The 11890-nt window shown below is 48.7% G+C and overlaps 1 protein-coding gene across 1 annotated transcript in view; it reads right to left on the bottom strand.

The window, feature by feature from the left end:
- Positions 1-2306: 2306 nt before the first annotated feature.
- Positions 2307-11890, bottom strand: part of UNC5CL (unc-5 family C-terminal like) — a 12641-nt gene continuing 3057 nt past the window's right edge. Inside the window, exons 2-9 of the mRNA XM_006926583.3 lie at positions 9680-10102; positions 8896-9196; positions 7870-8132; positions 7046-7147; positions 6710-6777; positions 5768-5868; positions 5495-5608; positions 2307-4050 (exon numbers count right to left, since the gene is read on the bottom strand). Of these exons, the coding sequence (XP_006926645.1) occupies positions 3813-4050; positions 5495-5608; positions 5768-5868; positions 6710-6777; positions 7046-7147; positions 7870-8132; positions 8896-9196; positions 9680-10064 (1572 nt within the window). The 5' untranslated portion in view covers positions 10065-10102 and the 3' untranslated portion in view covers positions 2307-3812. The remainder of the gene's footprint in view (positions 4051-5494; positions 5609-5767; positions 5869-6709; positions 6778-7045; positions 7148-7869; positions 8133-8895; positions 9197-9679; positions 10103-11890) is intronic.

The following is an 11890-nucleotide window of genomic DNA, read 5'->3' as shown; positions in this document are numbered from 1 at the left end:
ATCCCCTGTCTGCACATTACTGGAAACTTTACCTCAGTTTTAATTCTCATCCCTCTAAATTATCCTTCAGGATAAAATCCCCTGTCTGTCTCAACCGGCCAGAGTGAATTCTATTGTCGGGAACCAAAACCCACCTAATGTGCTGGGTGAGCCAAGAACATCTGACTCTGAATCCATGGCCTCTCCACTACCCTGCAGTATGAACCATTCCTGCAGCAGAGTGAATCTGACTGGACCTCATCCATTTCCTTTTTGAGAGAGGTGTAGAAAAGGATAGAAAAGAAATGCCCTTCTCTCTGGTTGCCACCATTCCAGGAGCTCCTACAAAACAAGAATGCTTTTCTTCACCGAATTTTTATCACCAACACTTTGTGCAGGATGGATATTCAGCAAATATTTGGTGAACGAATGACCGAGTACACTATAAAGTTATGCCCAGGTGGATCCATAATCCATACCTACACTGTTCATTACAGTACCTACTAGCCACATATAGCTACTGAGCACTTGAAATGTGGCTAGTACAACTGAGGAACTGCATTTTTATTTAATTTTATTGCAATTGATTTAAATTTTAAAATTTAGTCTGATCTCAGAGGCTAAGCAGGGTCGAGCCTGGTTAGTTCTTGGATGGGAGACCACCTAGAAATACCAGGTGCTATAGGCAATTTAAAAAAATTTTTTCTCTAATTTATACCTAATTTCATATTTGAAAAACTTTTAGTTTGTGTATGTAAATGTACTTTTCTTCTGTAAATTTTATGAAAGCTAAATACAGATCAAATATTTCCAATGAAAATTTAGCACATTTTTGACACAAAACAAGATGTGCTATAATTGTAAAATACACACCAAATTTCAATACTTTGTGAGAAAAAGAATATAAAATATGTCATTAATAATTTTTATATTGGTCACATGTGGAATCATAATATTCTGGATATTAGGTTAAACAATATATGTTAAAACTGACTTCACTAGGTTTTTTTTTATACTTTTAGATGTTACTACTAGAAAATATAAAATTAAATATGCAGCTTTCATTGTTTTTCTGTTGGCAAGCATGGATCTGGACACTGGCATGAATGTCTCTCAGCCGGCAAACGGGGTACCGAGGACACATGTGACCTCTGAGCACTGGAGCCTCTAAACATACAGACCAAGGCTGAATATCTCCTGCGTATTCCCCTCTAAGCTCTAAACCCAACAGGAAGTTTAGTCATGGGCCTCTACAACATGTGTTAAGAGCAGAAGTCACAAATTTGGAGTTTTTAGGGACCAGGCAGATAACCTACCATGGAAAAACTCTAGAGGTAAGGCCAGAGCAGTGACCAAATTTTCTATTTAAAGGCCATATGCAAAGAATAAATTCCCAAATGACTGTCCCCTGGGTCACCAGTGTGCCATCTCTGCCTAGGCCCATGGAATCAAAAGGCCCTTGGAGTGCCTGGAACGTGGTTGTTTCATTCCAAGGGTAAAGACACTGAAGCCAGAGATGAGAGCTGTGTTAATTAGCGCTAGAGTCAGGCTGAGCACTAAGTCTCCTAACGCCCACAGAACACACCATCTCTCAGCTTTAGGTGCCCACAAATACATGCCAAATGGGCTTGATTTAAGAAACGCAGGATGCACTCTACAAGGATCAGGCAGCCTGCCACCTACCCCAAGATTTCCAAGCCTCCCCTTCCTAGCACTACAAGCCCATTCTGAGGAATTACGGCAGGGATCCAGAAGGCATTCATCCCATCACAGAAACCCTTGTGGTTTCTATCCACAATTCCAGAAGATGTGAAACTTAAATTGTTCCAGGGTAGGGAGGAACACAAAATAAAGATGCCTTTGGCTGGCATGGAAAGCAAGGAAGAGCTGATGAGAGAAAGAAGGAAAACCATGCTGGGACTCCAGGGGAGAAAGATGCTCCTGGCAGACCAATCCTGAGCCAAGTGCAGGGAAAGGAGGCCAAGGCACCAATCTGGAGTGTCTGCCAGTGCCGGGTGGGGTGGGAGCAGTAACTGGAAGGGTGGGAGAGGATGGATGGAGCTGAGGAAAGAGGGAGGGTTGAAAGGCCCAACTTGCTCCTAGTAGAAAGAGAAGCGAACCTCCCTGATTCACCATGCTGGACCCAGACTGGAAGCATGAAAGTTGCTTCCAAAATGCCTCTTCCAACCTATCCCCATCAGTACAATGTTACCAAATAAAACCATTCATACCGACAACCAAATTTATCAATCAGCATAATACAGTTAGTAACAAAGAAAAGCAATTTTCACATTTTATTATACAACAATGTTCATCATAGGAAAAGGCTTAATGTTTTTAATTAAATACAGAAGCAAATTATTTAGTGTTTTCAGAGAGATTGTTCACCTGCCCTTGAAAAAACTAACACCTGTTTGCAAACAAAAGAATTGCTAGAGTTGAATCAAACCATTTGCTCTCTTTTCAGGACCCAGCTATTAATCTCTTCTCTACACAGTATCTAACACATAGTAGGAGCTAAACAAATATTTCTTGACTGATTGGGGTGTTCTTTAATCCCTATCCTATATTTCCTGACCCTAAACTGGATCTTGATTTATAGGGTAAAATCCCCACCCATCCATTCCTAGGGTAGCTCAGTGTCTTTCAATAGCCTTTGATACATAACATTGGTTTAGAGACACCTGCCTGAGGGGAATGACTGAGGGTTTCAGAGAAAGAAACACACAAATGCAGGCACAGTATGAGGTAGAGACAAAACCATGCTAAAATGTAGAGTAACAAAGAGACAGATTCAGGGATGGAAGATTGCAGGAGATAGTGACAGCCAAATGAAGTCAGAGGGACTTAAAACTCACAGTTTAAGATAAAGAGATAAAAAAAGGTTGGGCAAAAATGGTTTCTTTTCAGCTCTGATGTTTTATAGCAGACTTTATGGCAGAGAAAGGAAGACAAAGGCAAGGAGAATAAAGAGACAAAGGAAGGCAAAGGAGACAGGTAGACAGCCAGGTACGACTGCCCATCTTTAGATCTGGCCTTGAACCCTTGTGCTATCCTCGCCTCACACCCCGCAAACCGGGCTCCTTATTGCCTCAGCGCTCCATACTCACTCTTGGCTCCTACCACGGCTCCAACCAACCATCTCCCTCTACCCTCATCTAAAGATCTCTGAACCAGTCTTTGCGTGTCCAAATCCTCCCTCCAACATCCTCCATGAAGCTTTCTCACAGCTCCAGCCCATACTCAGCTCCCTCTCTCCTCAATTCCTAAAGCAGTACAGTTCATACCACACCCACATCCCCTAACCACAGGATATGTGTTGTTTTAGAGTTGGTCCTCAGCTCATCTGAGCATATCTTGACTCCCACAGGAGAACTGTGGGTTTGTCAAGCCTCCAAATTCTCTCATATGTTCCAGGATTCCCCATGATACCCAGTCCAATACTAGTTATCACTAAGTGCTCAGTGAATACCTGTGTACTGACCAGTCCCTAAGGAGCGCCAACAGGGCAACCTCACAGTCCATTGGTAAATAGCGTTCTGCAGTTTGGCCACGCTGGTCCATCTCCTGGGCTCCTGCGCCCCCTGCTGTCCAGGAGGGGATCTGCAGGAGGACAAAGCAGGTCGCAAAGGTGGTCCTGACCCAAGGAGGCTGACAGTGGCACTCCAGCCTCGCGGTGGCCCCAGGCACCTTCCAAGGGTTCTGATAAAGTTGGTGGGCGCAGCAAGAAACAGCTTCTATGTTCTTCCTAGGTGTCTGGGCACACCCCACGGCCTCCCAGTGCCCAGAGTGCTGCCGACCGCACCCCATCTTGCCCTACCCGAACGGGGCGCTCAGAGCTTCTCGTCCAGCTCCAGCTCCAGCTCCAGGCCCCGGTTCTCCCAGGAGCCCCCACGTACTACCGGGCCTGGGCTGCCGCCGTGCGACCCGCTCAGGTAGTTCTGGATGACGGAGGCGCAGTCCAACCGCTCCATGAGGGTCATGAGGTAGTGCAGCTCCTGCAGACTGCCATTCTGCTCTTCAAACAGCTCCAGAATGGCTGCAGCAGGGCTGCGCTGGCACGACAGGAATCTGGCCAGGAGCGGGTGGGAGAAGAGGAGAGGAGAGAGGGACACTGCAGTGAGATCCGCCCCACGACCCCGGGGCCCCAAGCTCTGGTCTGTATTCTGCTGCTGCCTGCCTTCCAGGGGACTCATACCTATGAGGGCCCAGGATTTTGAAATCCGAGATTTCGCTGGCTCAAAGACAATTCCTCTCTAAGCCTCAGTTTCCTCTTCTTCCACCCAAGGCTTGGATGAGAGGACCTCTAAGGTTGCTGCCAGCCCTGATGTTCTGTAATTGCCCTCTTTACCTTCCCTACCCTAAACACACTCTCTCCACCTCCTCCTTGTCTCCAGGACACAACGTTCTACCCACTACTGGGCAAATAGTTGTTCTAAACCATGGCTTTTAGCAAGACCCTCTCCTGCTCGAAAACTTTCCAGTCTCTTTTGCCTACTAACCAAGCCCACACCCCTGACTTTCTGGCTCATCTACTACTTGGCCTCGCTCTGTTTTTTCTAACCTTTTCTACCAGCTCTCATCTTGAACCTTACTTTTCAAGGCCTATCCCTTTCCGGCTTTGTATATGCCCCGCCCACAACCACCTCGGTTACTCCTCCCATACAGAAAGGCTGGTCCGCCTTCCCCACCTCCCTGTAGCCCTTTCTAATTTCCATCTCCCAGGGGAAGGAGACCATTCTGCACGCCTCAGTTCCGACTTCTGATCATAACTTCCACATGTCTTCGTTATTCTTGCTTTTCTGTCTCTGTTTGTTTTCAACTTACTCTGCAATAGTGGATACATACAGTATGGCTCAAGGAACATCCGCCTTTATTCTGTTAAGCATTCTGTATCCTTTACTAGAGTGTGAGCTCCTAGGAGCTAGGACCATTCATCCTGTGTCCCTAAGCTTAGCATAGTTTTCCAAGACATAGTAGGTATTGATAAATGTTTAATAAATGGGTGATTTTAAAATCCACCCTGCTTCCAGCTGGGTGCAGCTCTAGTCCCATCTTCTGGGTGAAGTCTTCCCTGACCACTGTACTTATAGACACGGTTCTGCGGCTAAGCTCAGACTTATTCTTCTACTGATTTCTCTCGACAGAGACCATGGTTACATCGTCCCCATTATGGCTAACATTTATTGAATTAACATCTGCCAGTTGCTCAGAGACGTGCTTTATACGCATTATCTTATAGTCTGTCATTCTACCCCTCAGGGCACAGCTTGTCAAGCATTCAATATATACCAAATGACTTACATGTTAACTGATACATTTTTAAGTATTTATTGAATACCTACTAAGAACCAGGCATCATTCTCGGTACTGAGAATACAGTGATAAATAGAAAGAGCTGCCCTTTTATGAGGAATAAGGTGGGAAAAGCCATTCTCTGCCTTTTAAGTTGCTTCCTTATCTAGGGTCCTGAGATCCCCCCTCCTCTCCCATTCGCAGACATCGCCCCTCTTACCGGATCTTCATGCCACAGAGCCCCAGGTGGGAGGCCAGTCGACGCCAGTCATTGCCAGTGATGCTGCTTGGCTCCAGCAACATTTGCAGCTGCTCAAAGAGCTCAGGGGGCAGCCTGAGGCCAGGGGGAAGGGTGTTCTCAGAGGGGAGGATCAAAGACACCCAGTCTGGATCCACACACACCCCTCCCCCCAAATGCTATACTTGCCCAGTAGGCACTGGGCAGGAATCCCGAACACCCCCCAGGAGGCAGCCCAAGCAACTGTCACCTCACCTATTGCATGGGGGCGGCTGGGAGACAGGGGGCGGCGCTGCCCAAGCTTCTTCCTCTGATGCCTGGAATCTGAGGATTTCCATGTACTTGGTCTCCAAGCCCTGGGCCAATAGAGGAGCCAGGAACACACTTAGGGATCATAAGCCATCCCCTGGGCGAGAAGCTGGGGAACCTATCTTCATTCTTCACGTCTTTCCTTAAGTCTGTTACCCAAAGCCACTTTACCAGGAGACTCAGCCTCACTCCACCCTGGACCCTCCACCCTCTGCTTTGCTGCTCCCCAAAACCTTCAGCCTTCAGTTTGCCTACTGAGATCTTTGGGACCTGGGACATGAAAATCAAACAGCGTGTATATTAAGACACCAGAAGTTTGGGGCTGGGGGAAGGTCATCCAAAAACAGAGACACTGAACTCAGGCATACATGTCCCCTTCCCTTCATTCCTCCTTTCTTTGGTTCCTCCTCCCCAAGTGACACCCATGAGGGGTGTCTGCCTACTCTCCACTAAGATGCCACATGGTTCCCTAAAGACTCTCAACCCTGATTCCTTCGTATCTTGCCTTGGGAGAGTGTGATATCTAACTCCCATCCCACCTTCTAAAGACCCCCTTCGTGGTCAATCTCCACATCGAAAATAGGCAACATCATCATTCGGATGTAGATAATCGGCCTAGAAAGAAATCACTTCTCTTTGATGCCCAAGTTCCTCTGGGTGGAGAGAAGGGGTTAATGTAAGGTTTGGTTCTTTTATCCTCCTACTGAATTCATCCATGGATAGACAAGAGAGAGTCAGGGATGAAAAGTAACTTGGAGGCCAAGTGCCATCTTCACCTGATTGATTATCTAATTAGAGCCATACTTACTGGGCTCCAGACCCCTCTCGCACTTTGCCCAGGAGTTCCCCCAGGCCCTTCCCTTCCTCTGCCCCTCAGCTCCAACTCACATCCTGGAAGGTGTGCATGGTGACAATGATCTCATTGGTTAGTGCTGAGCAGTCCTCGTTCTCATTGGCTACAAAAAGGAGAGGACAAGGCAGGTGAGAAAGGACAAGGCCTGGCATAAGAGAGCAGGAGAAGTGAAAAGGACTCTACAGTGAGGCTTTGGAAATCTGCAGAAGCTGGGCAGCATGCACCATCTTTCTCTCTGCAAAGATCTGTTGTGGTTCCTCGCCTTTGAAAAGTCTGTATGCACGGCTGAATGAGGAGCTACAGAGCTCCAAGGTGACGAGGTGGGGAGAGGAGAGGAGAGGGCAGGAGGTGGACTTGGGCTCTTGGACTACCTGCTTTTCTCCGGAAGCAGAAGGAGCGGAAGGGGCACTTTCCATGCCAGATGTGGAGATGGGGAACCAGCTGACAACTGCTGTCATCCACATTCTCCCAACCTGGAAAGAAGACAGATAGCGGAGGCCCTCAGAGAGCAGGGCTTCCGCAAGTGTTTAAGAAAGGCTGTTCTGTGGCAGGTACCATATAGGGTACTGTGGTGAGGGACAATGAGGGAGCAAAGTCTGGATGGTGTCTCAAGTGAATGAAAGTTCCCAAAGTAGTTTTCCTCCTACCACAATACACTCCTACATACACATATGCCCTCTCACCCTTGCACCCTCCCCTCCAATCTTCACCCTCCTATCCACCACCCCCAAGAGCAGCCATGAGTGTGTGCCCAGTCCACACCCACACAAGCACCCTGGGCCCCATGGAAAATTCCCACAGTCCATGCCATGAAGGAAAGAGGGTCCAAGCACAGAAGTGTGAGACTCCTCCTCCAACACCTGCTCCATCCAGATGGGACAATAAAAGCCTTCCCTTTCCTCCTGGAGGGTACCAAACCTCTCCTTCCTCCAATCCTGCATCACCCTGTCCTCCCATGGAGGGACCAGGGCTGAGTGAGCCACAGAGGAAGAAAGTGGGCGGAGCCTGGAGACTCCTGGAGGCAGTAGCAGAAGCCAGAGGATTGCCTTGACACTGTTGCCTGCCCAGGAGTCTCCAAAAGGAACTTGAGGCTCCCAGATTTTCACCCCAGAGGGAGGCCCAGACCCCTCCCTCTAGTGGTCCTCCCTACTGCCCTGTCCCTACCCCGCCCCCCGGCCCCGCCCGTCTCCCTCACCCTCAGAGATGTACTTGAGCTTCAAGCACTGGTCCCCTCGGGCCCCAGTGAAGTCGAAGAGCTGGCAGGGCCCACGCAGGCGCCCACCGTGGGGCTGCTCGTTGGTCAGAGCCCACTGCAGGGCGCAGGGCGTGTTGTTGAGGAAGTAGACTCGCAGCTGCAGGTGGGACTGCCCCGGCGCCAGCGGCGAGCAGAAAACCGCCAGCTGCAGCCATTTGCGAGCTTCGCGGCCCACCGGTGCCTCCAGCACACAGGTGTAGAGGCTGCAGAGTAGAAGGGAGATGGTGGCAGGGACAGGGTATGGGAGAAAATGGGACGCCGGCGCACCGGCCGCCCAGCTCCTGCTGTGCCAAGGGAATCTGTGGAGGCCCTCCAAGGAGCTGAGGAGAGCAGTCCAGGGCATGATAGGGAGGAACTGGGGTGCGGGGGGAGTGGGAGTGGGTAGAGGGACAAAAAGTGAGTCACATGCAGTGACCGTCACAGAGTGGGCAAAGAGCCAGCAAAAATCCTCTGGTGTGGTAGAGAGGAAAGGTGAGCTCAGGACCACTATGCTTTGGCACTGTTCTGGTTAATGGGTGGCAAGGAGAATAAGAGGAAGAAGGGTCTAAGATCCTAGAAAGACAGAACTAAGGACAGGCAAGAGTTGGGATGGCATGTTAGAGAACTGGAGGAAACAAACAGCCCTAGAGAGTTGGGGGATAGTCCTGAACCGGGGCACAGGACATAGACAATTTTAGAGAGACAAAGGTGGGGATGGGACAGGCCCCCTCTGGACAGAGGGCTGGGGTTGAGTCAGACCCTCTAGACAGGCAGAGAGACCAAGAGGGGGATGCGCAGTCTCGGTCAGGGTTGGAGTGGCACAAGCTGCCATAGACACCAGCATAGAAGGACCGAGAAGCGACACATGGGAATAAGGGATTTGCAGGCCATCTGGGCCAGATAAAGGGGCGGTTCCATACGAAGAGATGAGGATGAGGCAGACAGAGAAAAGGGGTGGGAAGGACAGGTTGCTGGGCTCCGGCCTACCTGAAGTGGGAGAGGTGGATGCGACACTCATCCAGGGAGGTGTGACCCCCTGACTGCCCCAGGGGCTTCCAGGCCTTGACATCGAGCAGGTTTGTGTTGCTGCTGTAGGCGCAGGCATGGCTGGATTGCTGGGCACAGTGCTTGAACGTGAGAGTGCAGGGTTTCAGGAAGGAGGCCCCGTGGGGGCCACATGCCACCACGGGGCTCACTAGCGCTTGGGCTTTGGACAATGATGGGGCGTCCGACAAGTCCCACACCAGAATCAGTGACACCCGCTCCTGGCGGCCCACTGCCACAGCACCTGGGAAGACAGAGAGCTGAGATGGGCCTGGCAGGCAGGCATACCCCTGTCCCAGGGGAGGCCAGGCCAGATAGGAGGGGAGGTGGAGCAGGAGCCCAAGAGAGAGGATGCACACATAGGAAGGCAGTACAGAAGAAGAGCAAGATGATTGTGAGCTGATTTGTGGTGTCGTCTTGTGCAAGTCACTCGCCTTCCTTCCAGAACTGCCGTGAATTTGCAAATCGTGCTCTTTCTCTACTTTATTTTCCTTTATTAGAGACTGTCACAACATAGTGTTCAAAGCACTTTACTTCCACCTACCAGGAAGTTGTCATAAAAATATGTAATATATCCATCTTTGGAGTTAATAAAGTCATGCTAAAAATATGAACAATTTTCAAAGTTACGAAGATGTCTGTGGATGATGCTCCCTTCAGTGTGGTGCCCTTGTACAACGCACAATCTGAACAACTACGTGCTGAGAAGGGAGCTGGGCGCTGTTACCTGGTGGAATGAGCAGAGAGATGCCCATATCCCGGAGTATCAAGCAGCCTCCACGGTGATCCACCTCTCGAGCCGAAAACACCAACAGCTTGTGCATCAGCTGACGGACAATGGTCTGGCCCTGGGTGGGCGTGTGCAGTTCCTGGTAGAAGGCAACCATCTCCGGTAGGGTAGCAGGCAGGCACTGCCTTGGGGACTCATTTTCTGGTAAGGGAGAAGGATCAGATACTGGCTCTTCTTGGCTATCCAGCTTCCAACGGCCCCGCGGCAGCCAGCGAGGACAGTGCCATCGAAGGCACTGGACCAGAAGGAGGACACTTGCCACCGGAACTCCCACCAACAGCAGGAACTGGGCCAATTGGAAGGAACTCTCATGGGAGCACATCAGCCTGGTCACTCGATGCTGCCAGCTCACCTGCAACCCTGTGCCAGCCAAGGCCAAGGGTGGGGAGGGGGAGGAGTCAGTGCCAGGCTAAGCTTTTTCAGTGTCATGGAGGCCAAGACTTGGCTTCCAAGCAGCTGCAATGAGGGAGCAAACTGTCCTTATTCCAGTGCCCCACTCCCACTCCAGTCAGATCAATTCCTTTAACAGAACTTAACCTAGCCCTCTTACGCAAGAACCTATAGTAGATCCTCATGATCTAAACATCAAATTAAACTCCCCTGAGGCAAAAAGAGCTTGGGTTTGGAGTTAGGGAATGTGAGTTCAAATGCCACGTTGGTCACTGGCCGAGCTGGTCACATTGCTTAATGTGAATAAGTTTCCTCATCTATCAGAATATCTACCTTGATCTCCATGTGCTTATACAGAAAAAAATCTTTAAGTGGAAAAGCAAATCACGGAGAGCTAGACATCCTCTGATCTCATTAATGTAAATAACAAAACTATATAGAAGTATAGATACACATTTACGGGTATATAAATGTAAATTATAGAGAAAGGTCTGGAGCAGTGCTGTGCAATAAAAATATAATACGAGCATATATGTAATTTTAAACTTTCCAGGGGCCACATTAAGAAAGTAAAAAAAAAAATAAAAAAGAAAACAGGAGAAATTTACTTTAATAATATATTTTATTTTACCCAATATATTTAAAATAGTATCATTTCAACAGTTAATCAATATAAAGTCATTAAGGATTTACATTCTTTTTTCACACTAAGTCTTTGAACTCCGTGTGTACTTTACACTTATAGCACATCGCAACTGGGACTCGCTCTATTTCAAGTCCCCGGTAGTCACATATGCTAGTGATTCCTGTCCTGCAGATCTGGGAGAATATACCCCAAGCTATTCCCATTGGTCATTACTGAAAGAGATGATAAATTGAGAAGGTAGAAGGTGTGAACCAGAGTTTTCAAGTTCCTTAAACTCTCTTTTTTCTGTAGGCTTTGAAATTTTCACACCAGGCCTGTGTTTTATATTAACTTTGCAATTCTTTTTAAAAGCTATTACAAGTGAAAAAGAAAATTTCCTCTCAGAGTGATTGCGAGGATGGCGTGAGATCATGTGAAAAGCATTTGTAGATAATAAAGCACTGTCCAAATATGCTTGTTTATTTATGCCCCTCCTTCTGCCAGAAAAGTTGAAAGAGAGCTTATAGGGATACATGAAATACAAGATTTCATGTATCCCTATAAGCTCTCTTTCAACTTTTCTAAGTTAAAAGTGAAAGCAAAAAGAGAAAAGAAAACAAAAGTTGGGGCCTCCAGTGACGCTGGAATGAGGCAGGGCAAAATCATACACTGACTGCCAGTGCACCTGGCTACCTGTGCACCTGGCTACCCGGCTACCCGGCAGGGGCCTCAGACTGGAACCTTGGCCTTCCAACAGCCTCCTGCACAAATGTCAGCTCTTCCTGAGGCCCTCCAGAACCTACCACCTCCCCTTCCTACTTTCCCTCTTCCTCCCTTAATTTCCAAAGCCTACACCCCCACCAGACTGGAGTCCTCACATCTTGTTAATTCTCGCTTTGGGCTTTTGCTCATGCTGTTCTCTTTCATTCCTCACCTGTGCTCCCCACCTGTCTCATCTCCCCCACCTGAATCCCTCTTGCTCAAGAGGCAGCCCCATCCCACCACACCTCCAGCTCACCAGCCCTTGGCAGTCTCATGCCTCCAAAATCTCTCTTCACTGCCATACCACCATACTGAGTGGCTTTTAATTACACTGTCATGTGTGTTTTACCCACTCAGATGAATGTTTTCTG

This window comes from Pteropus alecto, unplaced genomic scaffold (genome assembly GCF_000325575.1).
Source record: "Pteropus alecto unplaced genomic scaffold, ASM32557v1 scaffold7, whole genome shotgun sequence".
Taxonomy (NCBI): Eukaryota; Metazoa; Chordata; class Mammalia; order Chiroptera; family Pteropodidae; genus Pteropus; species Pteropus alecto.
The sequence above is the reverse complement of the archived record's forward strand: the minus strand, read 5'-3'. Positions and strand labels throughout refer to the sequence as shown.